The sequence below is a fragment of the Podarcis melisellensis genome, assembly GCF_964234715.1.
Source record: "Podarcis melisellensis genome assembly, chromosome: 8".
Classification (NCBI taxonomy): Eukaryota; Metazoa; Chordata; class Lepidosauria; order Squamata; family Lacertidae; genus Podarcis; species Podarcis melisellensis.
Genome location: NC_138540.1, coordinates 18,367,489 through 18,389,695, shown reverse-complemented (window position 1 = coordinate 18,389,695; position 22,207 = coordinate 18,367,489). Strand labels below are relative to the sequence as shown.

Here is a 22,207-nt window from a genome sequence, read left to right as displayed (position 1 = left end):
TTTAGTTTTTGAATGTTGATTTTTGTGTGTTGTGTATTATTATTTTTTGATATCTTTCGGGTTGTTGTTGTTGTGTGGAAAATACTAATAAAATTCATTTTAAAAAATTATATATGTTCCTGCTAAATATTCTCTCTTTCAAGGAGCCTTCTAAATCTTTATCCCAGTGGATAAAGATCCTGTCTCGGATTTGAAATTTGATTTTATATATGGGCTTTTGTTGCTTTAAACTTGGTTTTTTTTAAAAAAATATATATATTATAATTTTAAAAACTATCTATATAAATGTTTTTAAATATGTTCTCCTATCGCAAATCACTCCGGGATGCCTCGTGGGAAGGGATGCATGAATCGAAATTAAAACAACAACGATAAATAGATAAATAAATAAAGGATTCGTAGTTCTTACAAAGGTTGTTCACCAAAATGGTAGCTACTTTATTTATTCATTTCTTTAAAAAAGAAAGAAAAACCAGAAAACTTAAGGTAGCAGCTCAAAGTTAGTCTCTGTCTACTTGTTTTATAAAAAAAATTATAATTAAAAAAACCACACACAAAACTCCAGTGCATAATTATGACAATTCCAACAGGAAACATGATCTTTTTAAACAGTGTTCAGTCCACAGTCCTCTGGAAAGATACAAGTCCAGGGAGTCTCACGGGTTATATCTATTTGCACAGGAAAGCTCCGCAGCGAATCACAGACTCTTCCTCTCTTCTTTTGTCCTGTAGGAAATTTCTGAAGCGAGGACACTTTGAAAGAAAAACCCACCTCTCCACGTGGAGACCCAATGTTCTGGCAAGCTGGTTTGGGATGATGAGAGTTGTAGTCAGTCGAAAACACCTGGAGGCTGCTTGGAACGCACCAGCCGCTATAAGTCAACCAACCATGCAAAACCTAAAATCTGGAGCACTTCCTCTTTGTGGAGTGAATCTGCAACAGTCAAATCCCTTACAGGGTTTTCTCCCTCGCCTTCCTCCCCGCCTGATCCTGAAAAGAAGCCCTTGCTAAAGCTTTGAGAATTCCCCCAAGTCTCTTAAAAGAAAACTACAGCACTAAAACAAGCCTTAGAGGAGAAGAATTAAAAGTGGAAGCTGGGAAGTATCTTTGCAACACCCCCACAATAAAAAAGAGAGAGAGAGAGAAGTGAAAAGTCAGCCGAGGAACTGGATTCCAGAAAGGGGCACGTTCATCATAAGAGCCCCCTCACTGCAGACCCGTGAAAACTTTGGCTACTTTTTTCTCAGGCAAGTAGCTCCCTCTGTAGGCACTTGGAGGCATTTCTGTTACCTGCCCAGACAGCAAAACAAAGAGTGAGTCAGTGAGAGGAGAGCTAGTTGTGCTCAGAACATAGCTGTCAACTTACAGATTTGAAAATAAAGGACCAGCAGCCTCTAAAATAAGGGATCAACAGCCAAAATAAGGGATTTTCCAAGCACAGGTACAGTGGTGCCCCGCAAGACGAATGCCTCGCAAGACGAAAAACCCGCAAGACGAAAGGGTTTTTCGGGTTTTGCGACGCTTCGCTAGACGATTTTCCCTATGGGCTTGCATCGCAAGACGAAAGCCCATAGGGAAATCTCGGGGACCTTTTTTTAAATGCTGGCGGTGGGGAGCAAAGCCTTTTTCCCCCCTCCGGACTTCAGAAGAGGTCCAGGAAGGCCGGCGGGGGCGAAAGGCTTTGCTCCCCACCGCCAGCATTTTAAAAGCGGTCCGGGATAGCAGGGAAGCGCTTCCCGCTATCCCGGACGGCTTTTGAAGGCAGGCAGGGGGGGCAAAGACTTTTGCCCCCCCCGCCCGCCTTGGGAAGAGGTCCTGGACCTCTTCCCAAGGCGGGCGGGGGGCAAAAGTCTTTGCCCCCCCTGCCTGCCTAACCGGGGGCTTTTAAATCGCCCCGGGACTGTCCGGGGCGATTTAAAAGCCCCCGGACGGCTTTTGAAGCCTCCCCCCGCCGCCCGGCATCGGGGCATCGTCCCGATGCAGGGCGGCCGGGCAGGAACGCCTCCCCCCGCCGCCCGGCTTCGGGGCATCGTCCCGATGCCGGGCGACGGGGCGAGAAAGCCTCCCCCCGCCGCCCGGCATCGGAACCATGTCCCGATGCCGGGCGACGGGGCGGGAAAGCCTCCCCCCGCCGCCTGGCATCGGAACCATGTCCCGATGGCGGGCGACGGGGCGGGAAAGCCTCCCCCCGCCGCCCGGCTTCGGGGCATCGTCCCGATGCAGGGCGGCCGGGCAGGAACGCCTCCCCCCGCCGCCCGGCTTCGGGGCATCGTCCCGATGCCGGGCGACGGGGCGAGAAAGCCTCCCCCCGCCGCCCGGCATCGGAACCATGTCCCGATGCCGGGCGACGGGGCGGGAAAGCCTCCCCTCGCCGCCCGGCTTCGGGGCATCGTCCCGATGCCGGGCGGTGGGGCAGGAACGCCTCCCCCCACCGCCCGGCATCGGAACGATGTCCCGAAGCCGGGCGGCCGGGCGAGAAAGCCTCCCCCCGCCGCCCGGCATCGGAACGATGTCCCGAAGCCGAGCGGCGGGGCGAGAAAGCCTTTGTCCCCCCTGCCTGCCTTCCCAGGGGCTTTTAAATCGCCCCGGACAGCGGAGAAGTCCTCCGCTGTCCCGGGTGATTTTAAAATGCCGCCCGCCAGAAGAGGTCGGGGGAAGGCGTTTTCCATAGGAACGCATTAATTGATTTTCAATGCATTCCTATGGAAAACCGTGCATCGCAAGACGAAAAACTCGCAAGACGAAGAGACTTGCGGAACGAATTAATTTCGTCTTGCGAGGCACCACTGTATGTTCCACTTCTAAGCCCCTCCAAGCCAAAGGCAGAAAGCCCAGCCAGCAGCCAAACGAAGCCTCAAGCGGTGCTTCCCACGGCGCAGCAACCCAGCAAAGGGGATGCAGCAAGGAAAACCATCGTCCCTCTCCGCTGGGAAGCGCTGAGCAAAGGCGAATCCCCAGGCAACGCGGCCGATTTGATTGGCACAAGGCATGCAAGCTCCACCCCCCAGTCGTTCTTAGACTCCTTATTGGGTGAGCAAGGCAGCCAATCAACACAGCTGGAGCCTCCCTCCTCCCTGGCTGGCAGGCAGGGAGGGAGAGGAGCTGCTTCCTTTGAAACCCAGGAAATTTAAGGGACATCATCAATAAGGGACAGCAGTGGGACATGGCGCTCGGATAAGGCAGTTTCCCGCCAAATAAGGGACGGTTGACAGCTATGTCTCAGAAACATCCCTTTTATTTCCACCTCCCCTGAGGGGCATAGGAAGGAAGACACCTTCTACAGAGTCTTCAGGCAGGGGACATTCTCAGCCTCCCTGGAGATGCCAGGGATTGATTCCTAGAGAGACGTGGCAGACCATAGAGAAGGAAGTGGCTAGAAGACACAACCTCGAAAATGGCTACAGCAATGTCATTATGCCACCTGCATTCTGTGTCAGGGGAAATTCCACTACATTTTTTAGTCTGGTTTCTGTTGCAGATTGGGGGGGGGGGGAGAAGCCGAACAAGGGAAACAGGATACGTTTTGTTCACGACACTGTGCAGACGCCGCACAAAATGTGAGTGAACGAAGCGCAGCTAGTCCACAGTAAATTCCCAGTGTGGAGGCAGCCTCAATTCCTCGTTTTGGCTGTGAAATACCTGGCCGAGGGTTGTAGGTTTGACTCAAGAGTAGACTCACTGCCACAAATGAGTACGGCTAACTGAGGTACATTCATTTCAGTGGGTCCGCTTCGAGTTGGGGGTAACCCCAAATCTTTGCCAGAAGCCCTCAAAAGCTGAAAACACTCACAAGATAAAATCCTGACCGGGCAAGGCCCCGTCTTCTACTGAAACAGGGGCGTTCCTTTGAGGCTCAGGTGCTGGAGAATTCCGCTCTCGCTCGGTCGCCTTCTCGCGCATCCCCCCAGTCCTTGGTGGCCGAATCAGGGCCCTGGGAGCGGCTATCTGGGCTCGCCAGGGAATGCTCCTGGCTACTGGATCTCCAGCAGCACAGGGAGGAAAGAAGCTTGTTCCGGACGACCCGCGTGCAAAGGACGAACATGATGCAGTTGGCGCCACCTTGGAATGTGTTACCGATGCCCTGGGGAGGGAGAGAGACAGGTGGTTCATGGGAAAACTCAGCCTTCAATTCATAAATTGTATACACCGCTTGACTGTAAAAATACAACCTCAAAATGTTGAATGGTCTCTTTAAATGTGAAGGTTCATTATTGTTCCACAAGATGTGTATGTCTTTAAGGGCCAGAGCAAATATCGAGACCCAGTTTTACGGCTGTGAAACAGTATAGCAGGTGCTGCTAAGTTGTCTTAATTAAGCTGTGTCAGCAATTAGGTATAGTATATAAAGAGCAGCACCTAGCTCTCTCAGTAACCCTGGGGGATGGGTTGGTGGTTGGGTCATGCTTGTTGATATATTTACTGTAAAAGGAGTTTTTGTTTTTGTTATTAAAACCTTGTTAATGTTATTTTTGAGTTCCTTGTAATGCGTGGTCTCCCCAGCAAGCTTTCTGCAGCGCAACTAAACTGCAAATAGCCAACAGTATACACCGCTTGACTGTAAAAATACAACCTCAAAATGGTTTACACCAAGCACGGCCAACAGGTAGATCGTGATCTACTGGTAGATCACTGGATGTCTGTGGTAGATCACGAGTAGATCACTGGCTCCCCGCTAAGAAGCCCAAGAACTTTGGCTCCCCTTAAAAAAGCTAAATATTTTAGCCCTGCAGCCCATAAAAAGAAGCTCAACAACTTTGACCTGAACCCCTAAAGAACGGGCCTTCCTCTTCCCTAAAAAAGCCAGTTTTTAACTCTGCAAGTAGATCGCAGTCTCGGGAATCGGCCACCCCTGGTTTACACAAACACAAAAAAAGATAAAACGATAAAATTATCACCAAGCAATAATTTAAGGCATTTGGAAGCTTAGTAAAGGGAAAGGGACCCCTGACCATTAGGTCCAGTTGTGACCGACTCTGGGGTTGCGGCGCTCATCTCGTTTTATTGGCCGAGGGAGCCAGCGTACAGCTTCCGGGTCATGTGGCCAGCATGACTAAGCCACTTCTGGCGAACCAGAGCAGCGCACGGAAACACCGTTTACCTTCCCACCAGAGTGGTACCTATTTATCTACTTGCACTTTGTGTTTTCGAACTGCTAGGTTGGCAGGAGCTGGGACTGAGCAACGGGAGCTCACCCCGTCACGGGGATTCGAACCGCCGACCTTCTGATCAGCAAGTCCTAGGCTCTGTGGTTTAACCCACAGCGCCACCCGCGTCCCTTTTTACATCCCTGGTTTACACAAACACAAAAAAATGATAAAATGATAAAATTATCACCAAGCAATAATTTAAGGCATTTGGAAGCTTAAAACAGATTAAAAACAGATTAAGACTCACAGCGACCTTCTAAGCATCTGCGTAGCCCTGTCTAAACCAAAATATTTTTAGCAGGCGCCAAAAAAGAGTACGGTGAAGGCAGCCTGCCTGATATCAATAGGCAGGGAGTTCCAAAGTGCAGATGCTGCCACACTAAAATATTGGAGTTCTTACAAATGTAGAATGTGGCTTATGGCCTCCCAGTGGTGCAGCAATAAAACTGCTAGCACAATTGCAAACCTAAGCAGGGTCCGATATGGGTTCAAATTGGATGGGGGACCTTGTGTTGAGGTTCCTGCATTGGAGGGTTGGACTAGATGAACCTTGAGGTCCCTTCCAATTATGATTCTATGCGGCCAATTCTGCTATGCCATACAAGATACAACCCGACACAAAAAGACTACAAACCAAATATTGTGAACACCAAACAAAGGCATATTCCATCAGAACTTGCCATCTCTATGATTGACTAATCATATAAGTAACCAATGGAGATTTAGCTGCACCCCAAATAAGTTTCATAAGTCAGTTTCTCAGAAATGAGAATAAACATTACTTTATGGACATAAATCATCAAACAAACAAACAAACAAACAAACAAACAAACAAACCCCAACAACTCCTCCCAGTCCTGTGATTTGGTCAAATGAGCAGCTATTAATAGAAAAAGTAGTTTACATATTAAGTCTGCATTTGACCCATCAAAAATTGATAGAAGGCACAGTTTGGGGCTTAAAGGCAGTGCTGCACCTATTATATCAGGAATTTCCTTTATTACCTCTTCCCCAAATTTGTACACTGGTTTGCAAGACCACCGCATGCATCAATAGGCTCCTTTTTCCTTTTTATCTCCTCCTATAAGGGGTAAACTACAATTCTCAGGATTATTGGAAAGGAGAAGGGGACATGCTTTAAATATATGGTGTGTACGCAGCCCAAAATAGTGTGCTGGAGAGCTCCTTTGGTCTAATCACACCGGGCTTTTTTTATCTTCTTATTCATTGCATTCTCCCTGGATGCCTTTGAAAGGGGATTAGATAATGGTAGCAATGACTACTGGTCCAAATGGTTTTATATATCAGCTGTTTCTTTGCCCAAGGTTTATCAAAGCAGCTGGCACCTACTTCTGTTGATGCAGCCTAAAATTGCATTAGCATTTTTTTAATTTTAATTTTAATTTTTCTGTCGCTGGCTTAGTAGTTTACACATGTTTGCATTTTGGACTCAAGTTGCAGAAACCAGTGGCTGATGCAAATGAATATCAAGCTGTGCCTTTATTTATCCATCAGATGTTAAGGAGATGAGTAATTATATAACACCTAGGAAACATCTGAAGGCAGCCCTGTATAGGGAAGCTTTTTAAGATTTAAGGTTTTACTATGTTTTTATATATGCTGGAAGCCACCCAGAGTGGCTGGGGCAACCCATCAGATGGGTGGGGTACAAATAAATTATTATTATTATTATCCATTACACAATGCTTTTCAAAATACTGAAAGGTGTGTGCTGCAGGGGATAAAAAGACAGAGGACAAAAAGGAGCGTCTCCACCCCCATCATTCAGCCAGGACACTGAGTTCCAGTTCCGAGGGCCTTCTGGCTGTTCCCTCACTGTGAGAAGTGAAGCTACAGAGAAACCAGGCAGAGGGCCTTCTTGGTGGTGGCACCCGCCCTGTGGAACGCCCTCCCTTCAGATGTCAAGGAAATAAACATCTATCTGACTTTTAGAATACACCTGAAGGCAGCCCTGTTTAGGGAAGTTTTTAATGTTTGGTGTTTTATCACATTTTTTATATTCTGTTGGGAGCTGCCCAGAGTGGCTGAGGAAACTCAGCCAAATGGGTGGGGTATAAATATGATGATGATTCTCACTCAGCCCTGAAGCTTGAACAGGAGCCCTTTGGCTACTAAATTACCTCTCAGCCTGACCCACCTCACAGGGTTGTTGTGAAGATAAAATAAGGCACTGCAGGGGAAGAACCACAAACATTGCCTTGAGGTCCTTGGAAGAAAAGTTTTAATGTCACAACAAAAATAAATATTCATGTCACAATAAAAATAAATAAGTGAAAGTCTGCCTCATAGACCTTTTGGGAACCTCTAGGATGAAGTGACCACATTCCAGGACCTCCCACCCGCCTTATAGCTAAGTTAATAATAATAATAAATTTTATTTATATCCCGCCCTCCCCAGCCGAAGCCGGGCTCAGGGCGGCTAACAACAATCAAATAATCAAACAATCAAATAAGTTACTCACGTGAAGTACCACCAGCAGCGGGTTTTGAACAGCAGGGGAGCTGCACAGCGTCAAGATGAACCGGATGGTGCTCCAGATTCGGAGGAAAATGAATATCACTGGAATCAGGATCAGCTTCTTATCCGCTACAGAAGTCCTCAGGTGTAAAGCCGGGGTCCTCGACAGGATAGGGCGGTACTCTGACAGCGCAGCATGCTTTGGGAAAAGGAAGACCACCATGAGGAGCGAGGAGAAAGCGTGGGTGGGGGCAGGATCAATTTAGCATCTGTCTCTAGGGTGGGGAACCTCAAAGTCCAGAGGCTGACTGCGGCCCCCAGAGTCCCCCTGCCAGGCCCTCACCACACACCTCACCAACCCCGATTCAGGGATGTGCTATTGAACTCTGATCGTGCCTCTTGTTCGCTTGGATAGAGAGAGGGGCGTGCAAGAAGAGCGTGTAAAAAAAAAGTAAAGGAACCCCTGACCATTAGGTTCAGTCATGGCCGACTCTGGGGTTGCGGCGATCATCTCGCTTTACTGGCCGAGGGAGCCGGCGAACAGTGGCCAGTATAACTAAGCCAGGTCATGTGGCCAGCATAACTAAGCCGCTTCTGGTGAACCAGAGCAGCGCATGGAAACGGCGTTTACCTTCCCGCCAGAGCGGTACCTATTTATCTACTAGCACTTTGACAGGCTTTCGAACTGCTAGGTTGGCAGGAGCAGGGAGCGAGCAACGGGAGCTCACCCCGTCGCAGGGATTCGAACAGCTGACCTTCTGATCGGCAAGTCCTAGGCTCTGTGGTTTAACCCACAGCGCCACCCGCGTCCCGACACGTAGAAGAGTGTGTAGAAAGTAGCAAAAGGTAACATCCGCTTTCATTGCTCCACCCACCTTTGACACTAGTAGGGTTCCCATTTGTCCAGAATTTCCCAGAAATAGTCAGAATGCTACAGTCAGAAGCAGTGTCTGGGCGGAAATAGGCAAAGTGTCCGGGAAAATCTGGATGTATGGCAACCCATGTGGGCAATGTCGTATTTGGCGATTTCCCTTAAAAATAGGTCAACAACTTATTTTTGTGTGATTTTGCCAAAATATGGCAACCCTGGACAGTAGCCCTGACCATGCCTGCCACACGGCCCCTGGAAGATTGCCTAGAATGGAATGCGGCCCTCAGTCTGGAAATATTCCCTGCCCCATGGGGCACATGAATTGCTTTGAACGTTAACTCAGTAATTGTTACAATTGTGAGGTTGGTCAGTATCAGGCTTCACTGCAGATGGGCACTATGGGCTGAGAAACTGTGGGCTGCTTAAGGGTTGCTATAACTGATTGATTGATTGATTGATTGATTGATTGATTGATTGATTGACTGGAGTTAGTAGCAGAGGTAAAACTCTGAACGAGGGACACTCTTTGCACCTATGTATAGCGCCAGCCAGAGACCTGCTTACTGACCCACCAAACGTCACCTTCCTTCCTTCCTTCCTTCCTTCCTTCCTTCCTTCCTTCCTTCCTTCCTTCCTTCCTTCCTTCCTTCCTTGTGTTGTCTCCCTCCTCTCGTCCAAGGAGTTCAAGCACCATACATGATTCTCTCCTCCCCATTTCATTCTCACAACAACCCAGCAAGGTAGGTTAGGCTGAGAGGCAATGACTGGCCCAGGGTCACCCAGTGAGCTTTGTGGACAAATGGGGATTCAAACCCTGCTCTCCCAGATCCTAGCCAAACGCTCTAACCACTACACCCCTCTGGCTCTCTTAGGTCCCTTAATATCAATGGGTTGGATCCGAGCAGGACTTAGTGGGGAACCACCCCCCAGCAGCTTTGGAAGTGGCTCAGGAATATCTAATGTGGAGTCATTCGTGCTCAAATACAGATACGCAAAGGGAAAGACGCTGGCTTGGAACGTCCGGCGTGGAATGCGACAGCCTGGGGCAGTTCCAGTTACAAGACCGTCCCACTGCCAACACCTGTTCCAACCCACCAATCGTGACTTGTTTTTAGCCAGACGACTAGGGCAGCTGTCTGGCCCCCTGCAGAGGAGGATGGAACGGCATGAGAATCTGGAATTATTTCTGTTGCCAGAAAATTACTCTCCACCACCAGGAAAAGCCAGAATGAAACAAACAAAACGCACCCACCAACGGGGACAGACACTTATTGCAAAATGAGCATAACAACATGGGCATTCTAACTGCAAAACTATTTTCGTAGGTTTGGGGACTGCGATGACACCACGCAGTGGAAAATAACGCATCTACAGGTGAAGTCAGTTCTGCTCCCCTATAAGCCTAATAAATGAAATGAAATGAATGTTGGGAGGCCTGGTTTTTCAGGAGAATGTGAGGGGTCCAGGTTCTGGGCCTATAGGCCCTGTTGGTCTGGGATGTTCCTCTGGGAGTTCTAGTCTCAGGCGCAAAGCTCCTCCTGCAATCAGTTCCAAGCCTGACCCATCCCTGACTCCCCACACGGTGCTCCTGCAGCCTCCAATTTTGTGTCAACATCCCTGCTGGATGAGGCAATGATGACAACAAGAAAGCATAGCCCTTAGGCCCCAAATGGCCACTCGCATACCTGAATCCTGGAGGAAATTCATGCTCACCCTAGACAATTAGTCTTCCCCTACCTGGAAAAAAAAATACCTACCGCTCGGTTGATGTGCTTCTTTATGAGGATATAGAAGACCGGGAGAGTCACGTAGGCCAGGATCTCCCACAGCTTCCCTGCGAGGAGCATCCACAGGATCCGGTCCTCCGCCTCGATGTCGATCCAGCACCAGCCCACAGAGACATCGGAGGCGTCGTAACCGATCTTCTTCAGAATCACGGCCAACACGGTGATGACGAGCGGCACTCCCCAGCTGCAGGCAGAGAGGGGGAATAGTTAGGCATGTTTTGGTTCCAGTTCAGGAACTGTGTCAAAAAATTCATGGATAGTGATACTCGATTTTGAAGGATAGCCACGTGTTGGTTTGCACAGCAATCCACGGAGCCTGAATTAGGAAGGTTCACATTCAAATCAATTTCTCCTCATTGCAAGGAAAGCAAGTGGGAAGACTCCCCTGTCCAACACGCACCCTTGTCCTCTGCCCTACCACTCTCAAGGAGCACCAGGTGCCACGGTCTTCACCCTCCAAATCTTTAGAGATGACAAGCCACAACCTGAGCTGCCTGCAGAAGATCTCAAGGAGCCAGTCTGGGCAGTGGAGATAGCCATTCCAGGTGGTGCTCTAAGCAGACACAATTGCATCTCAATCCTTGGCACCTGCAGCTCCAGAAATCACTCTCAAGGGTTAAGGAAATCGCCTCTTAATTTTCTGCCTCCCCTTTCCTTATCATCCGGATATTCTGCCCTCCCATCCCAGAACTAGAACAGAGTTTATGAGAGGACAAGCCTATTTGCTCAATTGTGCAAAGGCGTTATGCTGCAACCTAGCGAGATGCAAACATTGACTTCAGCAAGACGGACTTCAGCCAGTTGACCCGAGACGTGACTGACCAACTGATGAGAAGGCATTTGATCCCAAAGCATGGGAAATGTGTGTGTGTGTGTGTGTGGTCTATTCTAAACCTGTTGGCTAATGCTGCATGTTTAGGTTCCATCTAGCTTAGTGGTGTCTACACTGACTAGCAGCAGCACATCAGGGTATCTCCCAGCACTGCCAGGAACTGTACCCAGAACCTTCTGCATGCAAGGCTGCAGCCTTTTTCTTAAGACATGGAATCTGCCGTATACTAGAATAACCATAGCCGTAATAATTCTGCCCATCTGACTGGGTTGCCCCAACCACTAAGTTAGCTCAGTATTGTTGATACTGACTGGCAACAGCTCTCTGGGATTTCAGCTTCCTTTGTTCGTAATCCCTCATCAACCTGCGATTCCCACCATGCCTTGGTCTGGCATCAAAAGTGTTAAAACAGATTGCAAGACTGGTTTACATCTGTAATGCACGATCAAGGTGTCTCCCCTGCCAGGTAAGTAATGCATGCTACCTGCAACCAAATCAAGTGACTGTGAGCTGGCCAATTCCCAGACAAACAGACCAGGTGGATATTACTATCACTTTCCACTCAATCTTCACAGGATGCTCAAACACTCCTGATTTGCTTCCAGGATCAAGGTTGTTGCGTCAGTTCAGAAAGCCTTAAATGCCTTACCTCCAAAGTAACTTAAGGACCCCCTGATCCCTTATACTCCACCTTGATCACTGGTATATCCTCTGATGGTGCATTTCTGGTGGTTCCTCACACACCTGTGAGATTAGGTTGGCCTTCGCCAGGGACTGAGTCTTTCATGTGGCAGGCCCTGCCCTGTGGAACTCCCTGCTGCTTGAGGTTTGGCAGCAACGACCCCTGCCTTCTCTTGGGATGACTTTGACAAACTCTACTTTTTAGACAGGTGTTTACAGTATGAATTTCTCTCTTTGACCTATTGTTTTTAAATTTACATTTTACAGATACTGATTGATTTTATCATATTATTGATATCAGGCAGGCGCCATCAATGTACTGTTTTCAACAACTGCTAAACACATTTTTGTTTAGAAAAGCCTACCTAGATGTTTAGAAAGCTGATGCGAGTTAACTTTTCAAAAGCCTTAAACTATTGTTCTTAATTTTTCTTGGTGATGATTCTATTTTTTTGTATTTTTTTTCAAGCAAGCAGTGTATAAACTCCATGAAACAAACAAATTTATTTATTTATTATATCCCGCCTCCCCCCCCCCCCAGACTGGGGACTCAAAGTTGCTTACATGAATTAAAACACAGATAAAAGCATTTCAGTCACATAAGCGACCTTTGGCATAGGTTATGAAAGTGTAGGTTATGAATATGCAAATAAATAATGAATATAAGTTGTGCCTGGCTGCCTAAGAATCAGCTGGCTTTCTGAAAGGCCTTCCCTTCCTGCAGTGAGCTATAAATATGCCCTAGTCACAAGCTAAGAGGCTGACTGCTTGTTGATGTCCCTTTGCAGGTGACCAGCCCGTCTAGTCTTTCATTCCAAATCTCACTGCCAGTCCTAAAGAGTTTCAAAACAAAAAAAGCCTCTTACGCACTTGAGAAACACCATCGATGGGCAAGGCGCTCCAATACTGGCACCCAAGCGCTTTGAGAGTTTCCAACAGACAAAGGTAACCCCCCCCCAAGTACAAGAGTGGGGCAGCAGCACTACATTGCATTGGCTCGTCGTGCCAAGAACCCTGTTTTCACCTTTAGCCTCCTCCCTAAATGTTCCATATTAAGGAAACCTCATCTCCAATGAGTCTACCTGTCGTGTTTCTGCATGAGTCACTGTTCTGGGACTGTTGTTCTGCTCAGCACCCAGTGGCCACAAGAGCAACGCACCTCCCAGAGACACACCAGACTTTATAGCCCACCTTTTCCTCCAAGGTGCTCAAGGTAGTGGACATGGTTCTCCACCCCCTCATTTAATCCCAACGACAACCCTGCGAGGTAGGCAAGGCTGAGAGGCAGTGAATGGCCCAAGATCACCCAGTGAGCTTCATGTCCGTGGGGATTCGAACCCATGTCTCCCATGTATCTGAAGAAGTGTGCATGCACACGAAAGCTCATACCAAGAACTAACTTAGTTGGTCTTTAAGGTGCTACTGGAAGGAATTTTTTTTTGTTTTGACCATGTCTCCCATGTCTTCCAGGTAACCACTACACCATGCCGGCTCTCATTGTAATGGCTCTCATTTCAGATTCCTGAGTTTAATTCATGGCAGAGTATGGATTCGAACCCTCATCTCCCGGGCTCTAATCCGACACTCTAACCACCAATCCACACAGGCTATCATATTCCCAGAATTCTTTGGGTGGGGAAACGTGCTTAAAATGATTGGTATGTATGGAGTCTGGCTGGGCCAAAAGCCAGTGTAACCACCTGTTAAGCATGTTATAGGTGCCTACCGATGGATCTTGACCATAGAGCGCAAAAAGCATGTGCAGAGGGCAAAATTGAGTGTGGAGCCTGCTATTTTGCACTGCAGTCCCAAAGACAAAATCTGAGCCACCCAGAATGCTATCGAACTTTGCAAAAACTTACTGCCAGCGTACTGCTACCTCCAGATATAGGTCAGGTGAAAGCGTGTGGTTTGGATGGGAAAGAGAAGCTTCTTACTCCAATAGACAGGCCTCACCTACCTAGGAGAACAGAAGCTATTCTGGGAGACAAACAAAGGTAATCTCAAGCCACACCCAAGCGCTGTGCTCATGATGGCCAACTTCTCAAGGAGACAGAGAGGAGACAAACATGTCAAACGGCATGTCAGCACTAGGATGGGCAGAGTTCAAATCCTTGCCAGGACAAGCGCAGAACAGGTTTTCCTCCTGAGGTCTGGGAGAACGACTGAGCACACAATGCTTCCATAGCCAAACCTTTGATCCATCCAGCATAAGAATCATGAAAATCCATCTTGCTTGCTAGGATGAGTAGAGAGAGGGATATGCCAAGAAACCTGTACAGTGGTACCTCAGGTTAAGTACTTAATTCGTTCTGGAGGTCCGTTCTTAACTTGAAGCACCACTTTAGCTAATGGGGCCTCCTGCTGCTGCCGCGCCGCAGGAGCCCGATTTCTGTTCTTATCCTGAAGCAAAGTTCTTAACCTGAAGCACTATTTCTGGGTTAGTGGAGTGTGTAACCTGAAGCATATGTAACCCGAGGTACCACTGTATTGTGCAACGGGAGGAGCCGCAGCTGTTACTCCGCCCACTTTTGCCTCTGACCCCACCTACCACTTGCATGGGCCCCCTAGAAGATCACCCATAAGGGAGCACAACCCTTGGGCTGAAAAAAGGTCCCCTTTTTGACTCCTTACTTGGAGATGCCAGGGATTGAACCTGGAACCTTCTGCATGCAAAGCAGGTACTCCACCAGAGCTACATCCTCTCTCCAAGTAAATGGGCAGGAGACTGCAGCTCTAGGAACCAGGCTAAGTCCACCTTGCTTCCGTGATTTTTCATCTAACAGAAATGGTTTGTGCATCTCTCCTCGGATAATATCCTGTGCTGCAGTTTTATGCTCAGTTTTAGTGCAGCACTGTTTATTCGATTAATTGCTTATTATTTCATTTTAAGCTGCCGTGAAAAGTCCCACCCCCACCGCCCCAATAAAGGGGAAGCTGGATCTATACAAAAGCAGCCTTGTAAATAAGCCCACAAAAATTACTAGCCCGCAAAATGTTTTACTAGCTCGCTGGGGGCTCAGAGAGCAGGGAAGCGCTCTCTGTCTGCTGTATTTTTGTGCCTCCATGGAATCCCGTCTCCTATGGCCAGCAGGCGGCTGCTGAAATGGATGAAACCAGCCTTCACCAATCTGCTGCCCTCCAGATGTTTAAGACTGCAGCTCCCATCAGGGTCGTCATAATCCAAAACATCTGGAGGGTACCAGGTTAACAAAGTTGGCATTAAATTAATTGAAAAGGTACTGGGGGGCGAATAAAAAGAAGATAAGTAACCTATTAAACAAATACCCCCTTGCTGAACTAGATGACTTCAGGCTGAACAGCTGGCAGGCCAGAGCATCAAAGGGTCACTGTGGTCACAGCTTGGAGGCTGGCATGTGACCACTGCCCATCTCACATGGCATAATAAAGGCTTTTCTTCGACTTGGCAAATCGGCTCACAGAGGGAGGCAGGGGAAGCCCCAGCAAGTGAATTAAAGCTGCTGTTTCTCTCGCTGATCCCTCCCAAGCTCTCTTGTTAGGTCACCTATTGATCGCATTCTCACCCCACCCTGTTTCAAGGAAATGACAATCTAAGTTCCATCAGTAGGCAAGAAAAGAGAGTAGGGGGAAGGGATGGATCCTAGCTCTGTGTACAGAAGGTCCCAGGTTCAATCCCCAGCATCTCCAGGTAAGGCTGAGAATCTCTGCCTGGAACCCTGGAGAGCTGCTGCCGGTCAGTGTAAGCAACACTGAGCTGGATGAACCATTGGTCCATCTCAGTATGTGAAGGGCGATGGAGAGTGCTAGAGGGGAGCAGCCTACAGGCTTGTGGTTGTGGAAACTGCTTTCTTATTTCTCTTATTTCTCTTATTTTAGCAAGAACCTTGAGGTCTACCAGCTGAAGCCAAGCAGCCTGAGAGCGAGGGACTGGCCCTGTGAGCTTCATGGTTGAGCAAGGATTTGAACCCTGGTTTCAGCTGGTTAGAGCATGGTGCTGACAATGCCAAGTTTGTAGGTTTGATCCCCTTACAAGCATTGTAAGGGGGTTGGACGAGATGATCCTAGGGGTCCCTTCCAACTCTACAATTCTATGATTCCCCCAAAGTCCAGGCCTGTCACTCTAACCACTACACCACACTGTGGAGGGACACCCCATGAGCTACAGAAAGAGGTGCTTTTCTGCCCACAGAAGCTTGCATATTTCTCCTTTGGACACCAGGACTGGGCAGCGATGTGCTGGGGTGGGAAAGTCCCCTGTGCCGCATTTTCCTGCAAAAATGTTGTTCGTATCAATGAATTGGTTTGCCAGTCGCAATTTCAATTATTAGGCAAGGGGAGTAGTTTACTAAATACACGGAAGATAAACTATGCCAGATTAGATCATGCAATTTGGCTCCCAAATTTATTTGCTTCACCCCGGGGGGAAGGCCCCCTAAAACAAACTTCCTTAATTGGCACCGAAAGTTTCCAGGGAAAATTCCCCGGAAAGTTTCCTCTGTTCAAAACTTCCAGGAAAACCTTTGTTTTCCCTGCTTGGTTTTTTTTGGCAGTGGCCCGTAAGGGGAGTCCCCGAGGAAAGGGAAGATGGAGAGACGGGGAAGACCACGAACCTCACCACGTGGAAGAAGCAGAGGAGGCTTGTCCCCGTCGGCGATCCCTGCACGATGCTGATGTAGAGGTACAAGGCGATGGCCATGGTCCAGAAGAAGGAGCTGGTGTTGGAGAAGGTGGACACGGCGCCCTGGGCCACGCATTCCCACGTGGACGAGCCGAAGTCCTTCAGGGCCCCGTAGAAGTAGGAGGCGGCCGAGAGGAGGTCGGCCAAGGAGAGGTAGAGCAGGAGCTGCCGGGGCCGCGTCCGCAGCTCGGGCCACAGCGCGTGGGTGCCCACCAAGAGGCTAGACCCGAGGAAGGAGAGGGCGCACGAGACCAGCACCGTCACCCTCTCGAAGGGGTACAGCTCCGTCTGCAGAGCGCCGTGGGGCATGGCGGAAGGGGAGGCTGGCCTGGCCGCAGAGGCAAGAAGAAGGGGTCGGAGTGGGGCGGTGGGTGGGTGGGTGTTTGGGAGGGGGGGAGAAATCTCAGCAGGGCAAATCAGGGAAGGAGTTAAGAGAAAGGAAGAGCGCGCCGCGGGAGGCGAGGAAGGAAGGGAGAAAGTTAAGGAAAGTGAGGAGGGGAGGGGTGTCTTTGCAGGGATGGCGGAAAGAGAGCGAGAGCGAGCGAGGGAGACCCGGGAAAGCGAAAGGAGAAGAACGCGGGGGAGAGCCCGGGAGTTCAAAGGAAAGGGAAACAAAGCGCGGAGGGAGGAGCCGGCTGCAGACTCCGGCTGAGGCGCCCAGAGGCAGGAGGCAGAGCAGGCTCCGGCTCCGGCTCTCGGCTACGTCCCGCCCTGCCGCTTCTCAAGCCCCGGGCGGAGGCCTCGACGCCGCGTCCCCTCCCACCCAGGCCGGGGGCTGCTGGCTGGCTCCTCCTTTCGCGTCCCTGCCTTCTTCTCCGGAGCGCGGTAGACAGCGGACTGGATGGAGGAGACTGTGCCGGCAGATGCCTTCCTCTTGAAGTGGCCCAGCCCCTTTCCCCCAGAAGCTGAGTTTCTGAGCATGCACAGAGCGCCCTCCTCTAAGACAGCAGCACCAGCACCGTCCTATCTTTACCATGTGGACTATATGTTTTCTTAATTTGTTTTTATTAATACAGTCATTATTTACTTAATTTCACATATTTTTTATTATTCGTTGGATTAATTATTATTTCGTTATTTTAATAATATCTACGGGTTATCCCAGGCTGCAATCCTATTATACCTGCTTCCGCGGGAGTAAGCCTCAGTGGAAATCAATGGTACTGACTCGCGCATTGTCTCGGCTGTATTTCAGAGCATGCATTCTCCACTTCGACCTCTAGATGTCAGCATTGTCCCAGATCAAGCTCTCGGGATGCAAACATGTGCCAGAGCGATCGTCATTATATTATGCTGAACCTTACAACAAACCTGTAAGGAAGGCCAGTGTTACTATTGTGCTAAGGTTCCTGCCTGATTGCTTCTTACAGGCATTTGATTCTCCAGTGTGAAAACAGAATTATGGAAAAGATGGGCCATTGGCTTGAGTCAGCAGGGCTTTTTGTGCATTTAATTTCTCTGCAGATTGTAGTTTGGAGTAGCGGGGAGCAGATAGAGAGTGGTCTATTTAAGGCAATTTAGTGAGTTCCTGGGATAATTGAGATCCCAACCAGGACAGATACTTACAGTGGAATCCTAATAATTTCCCTGGACATTGCAAGAACTTAACTCTCCCCTCCCCAGCTGCGACTCCCTCCCCTGAAAAACTGCCACCTCTGTGTCACAATTAGGGTCGAAAGTAGCTTTTTAGCAGATGAATTCTTTTCATCGGGAGGAGATGTTATCGGCAAGATGCATCCGGACTGCAGGCTGGTTGTTCCCCACCCCTCATTTAGAGATGTGACAGATTACCCGAACTAAAATCTAATCACTATTGATTTGTTTTAGTCTCTTTAAACAAAAGGGGGAGTGAGATGTGTGGATAGTTTTTATGCTGCAGTCCCATTGTGGGGAACCTTTCCCTCCCTAGGGCCGTATTCTATTCTGTGTGAGCTTCTGGGGGCCACAAGGCAATGATGAAGGGGGGCAGACTCTTTGGCCAGAGGCCAAAATACAAATGAATGCTAAGTTTTCCCTTTGCAGGATAGTCTGTCTCCACACACATTTACACACCACTCTCTGTCCTCCCCTCAGGCCAAGAAGAGGCATAGTGGGAGAGCTTCATTAACTATGAACTCCCAAATTTTGGGGGGATACCTAGGACCCCAATTTGAGTATCAGTTACTCAGCTTGCGGGACATACAAAACGTGGGGGTTTTGCTACCAAATCCTACAAAACTTTGGCACAGGTTTCAGATTTTGGGGTTTGTAATAATAATAATAATAATAATTTTTATTTATACCCCACCCTCCCCAGCCAAGGCCGGGCTCAGGGCGGCTAACAAGCAAAAATGAAAACAAGTTGAATGAATAAAACTTAAAAACAAGATTAAAATACAACATTAAAACGTTAAAATGCAGCCTCATCACAGGAGGAGCAAGGAAAAAGAAAGAGGGGGAGGGAATCAAATTGGCTCCAAGCCAAAGGCCAGGCGAAACAACTCTGTCTCACAGGCCCTGCGGAAAGAAATCAGATCCTGCAGGGCCCTGGTCTCATGAGGCAGAGCGTTCCACCAGGCAGGAGCCAGAGTTGAAAAGATCAGAAAGGTCTGGAGAGCTGCATTTTGAGTCTGACGTTCTCCACTGCTGATCTAGTTGCTTGGTGGCACTGAATTTAATCGTAATTGGGTGGAATCAGGAGTTTCTACCATTGTCTAAGAGATAACGAAGTTCTCATCTAGCTTCCTGACTGGTGCGTCCTCTGACACCCTTCCACAATGAGAAATGTTTGCCTTGCCTGCTATCCTGTCCCTGACATTTAATCTGATCAGTCCCATTGGCTCCAAGAGACATTTCTTTCCAGACAGTCAGAACACTTAGGTAAGTCAGATATCAAGCAGAAGAAGAATTATTTTCCTCAATCTTTTTTTTTTATTTTAAGTGAGAGAGTTATCTTTGGGAGTACGGTTGCCAACTTTTCAATCAGCCTCTGTTGCTCTGCCTTTAACACAGCAGCTTGATCTGGAAATATATGCTTAATTTTATACCTTGAGACAGCTTACCTGCTGGGTTTTTACAGAACAGGTTACTATAAATTACGAATGGGGAGTAATATCTTCAGTCCACTTTTTGTAGGAAATATTTTTTTGCAGGGGGCCGGAATCAGTGTCTCCATTGCCTGGAGATCGATTTTTGCAAGTCAGTTTCGGTGCATTACAAAAATATGCATCTCACGTAAAAAATGTGTGCAATGCATTTTTTACCGATGAATGAACTGAAAATGCATATTTTCTATATTCAAAGGGTTTGTACAAGAGGAATGCAATTTAAATACAGGGGTTTTTTTCCTTTCAAAACAGCACAAAAGAGCAGAACCAGGGAAGATCAAGAATGAGGGCAGACCTGAATATAGTGGTACCTTGGGTTAAGTACTTAATTCGTTCCAGAGGTCTGTTCTTAACCTGAAACTGTTCTTAACCTGAAGCACCACTTTAGCTAATGGGGCCTCCTGCTGCCGCTGCGCTGCCGGAGCACAATTTCTGTTCTCATCCTGAAGCAAAGTTCTTAACTCAAGGTACTATTTCTGGGTTAGTGGAGTCTGTAACCTGAAGCGTATGTAACCTGAAGTGTATGTAACCCGAGGTACCACTGTAATCCTTAGACCAGTGGTTTTCAACCAGTGTGCCATGGCACCCTGGGGTGCCTTGACTGGTGGTCAGGGGTGCCAAGGGCAACACTGGCCTCTGTCCCTCTCCTTCCCTCCCTCCTCTGATGCCCTCTCACATTTCTGCCTCCCCAAGGCTTGCACAGCTGTTTGTTGCAGCAGCCCTGGCTATAAGCTCTGCAGGTGAAAGATAACTCTGGGAGGCACCTCTCTTTGGGGCGGGGCGGGGGCTTTGCTCAGAGACCAGGGATGGCAGCAGCAGATGCCCAAAGGACTCCCAAGGAGAGGGGAGAGGATAGGAGGCTCAAAGAACCCTCCACAAGGGAAGATGTTCGAAAAAGGATGAGAGGCTGCCAGCTTGGCAGGCAAGGGGTGACATAACTGGGCTCCTGAGCCCCACAGGGGTGCCACAGAAAGAATGTAGTTGGTCAAGGGAGCCGTGGACTCGAAAAGGTTGAAAACCTCTGCCTTAGACCATAAGGCTGCCATATGAACTGGGGCCTGTTGGGTCTGGTGGGATGGAAGTCAGGGAGCCCAACAGTAGGTGGCGCTAGAGCCCATGAGAGGCAGAGCTGATTCTAGCATTGTGTCCATCCTCCTCCCTGCAAATGTGGGAGGCAGTAGGCATGCCGCCCCCTGGGCTGGTTGTAAGTAAAAAGGCAGGGCTTGCTGTGGCCTTACTGCCTTGGTAGGGCACGGCTCCATTTGTCCTTAATTTATGCCTTGCCTCAGACATCCCAGGTTGATCACTGTGATAATCTGAGGGAACACTACTAATGGTCCACTAGTTGAGAAGCACACCTCATGTCAATGAGGAGACAGGTCTTCACTGTAGGGGGTCCATCTCTGTGGAACTCCCTCCCACTAGAACTCAGGCAGGCACTAACTTTGCCGAGTTTCAGCTGCCAGGTTACTTATTTCAGGAGGCTTCTATGCACCGTGAATGCTGTTCTGGTACTGTATTTTATTCTTTGATATTTTAAGTTAGGCTATAAAATGTTGTTTGGTGCAATTATTTTAAGCTGCTTTAAGACCCAGATGCGTTGAAAAGGAATATATAATTTTGAATGATAATGTTTTTGATTGATACAGCAAATTTTGGTAAACTGCTTTGAGAACGTCTTTAGGCAATCAAGTGGAAGAGAAATCATCTAGATAGATAGATAAGTAGAAGTGAACCTCCATGCACAGGACCAGTATACCACCGAAAACCAGACATGGGGTGAGGGAAAACAATGGGTTAAAACGAGAACATTCATGTATTTAGCTCATGAGTTCAGCATCAGCACCCGACTGTCCTCTATTGGAAACACAGCACTGGAATTGTAGAGTGGACAGGCGGAAACAGAGTTTACAGGTTTAGACCGAGCCCCTAAAAAAAGAAAATAAAACCAGTCTCATCCTTAGGCTGGTGCCAGCATTACTTTCAGTCCGGTGGATTTACTCTCAGTGGAATGTAGAAGGACTCTCTTGTCATGGAGATATGTGAAGCATTCTTGCTTTTTAATCTTGGCTAGTCAAGATCTCTCAGGCTTGGAGCCCAAGTGCTGGGAGGTGCAGGAGTGAAATGACTTCGAGAAAGAGCACACAAGGGTGACATACAAGTGTCACCCGTTTGTCTAGAGACTGGCAGATCTGTCTGTTTTGGTTCCTCTAGGCGTCTCCTTTCTTCAGTCTTCAGTTCTCCACATTTCTATATCAGTTTATGGTTGGTGTGTGTGTGTGTGTGTGTGTTTTAAGTCCTCATGAAAACTCTTCAAAGCAAATTTCTCCCAAGATACGCATTCTTAAGATGCAAATTTGCCCAGTATGCACATTTCCCCCAATATCTGCAACTTGTTTTAAACCTTTGTTAATATTGTGTTTTAATGTTATAACCAGCCCTGGAATCTTAATGAAATAATAACGCATCTTTGTACGTTTCTCAAACATATGCATTTTTATGCACCCCGAGTTTTTGTAGACACAAAAAAGTGTGAATTTTGAAGGAGGGCTGTTTCTCAGGTCGCAGGTTGTTTTGGAAACGGCAAATTAGGTGGGTTCGCCTTTTAACTGTTGACTGGATCATATTTCTCACCCACCCATCCCTAGGTCTTTCAACTTAAG

At 48.2% G+C, this 22,207-nt stretch overlaps 1 protein-coding gene across 1 annotated transcript; it reads right to left on the bottom strand.

Moving 5' to 3' along the window:
* Nucleotides 1–414: 414 nt before the first annotated feature.
* On the bottom strand, nucleotides 415–17,411 carry GPR157 (G protein-coupled receptor 157). Its single transcript, XM_081923809.1, has 5 exons — nucleotides 16,391–17,411; nucleotides 10,256–10,469; nucleotides 7,632–7,826; nucleotides 3,786–4,082; nucleotides 415–1,284 (listed from the first exon to the last, which is right to left on the bottom strand). Exons 1-4 carry the CDS (start codon nucleotides 16,765–16,767, stop codon nucleotides 3,855–3,857), a joined length of 1,014 nt encoding a protein of 337 aa, XP_081779935.1. The 5' UTR covers nucleotides 16,768–17,411; the 3' UTR covers nucleotides 415–1,284; nucleotides 3,786–3,854.
* Between the last annotated feature and the right edge of the window lie 4,796 nt (nucleotides 17,412–22,207).

Bases quoted from the DNA above. Each gene is read 5' to 3' on its own strand.
- GPR157 (XM_081923809.1), bottom strand. From the start codon at position 16,767: ATGCCCCACGGCGCTCTGCAGACGGAGCTGTACCCCTTCGAGAGGGTG. The intron at 10,470-16,390 runs GTTCGTGGTCTT...CTCTGCCTGCAG, and splicing joins TGCTTCTTCCACGTGGTGAG to CTGGGGAGTGCCGCTCGTCA. The intron at 4,083-7,631 runs GTGAGTAACTTA...CTCCCTCCCCAG, and splicing joins CGCTGCTGGTGGTACTTCAC to GGCATCGGTAACACATTCCA.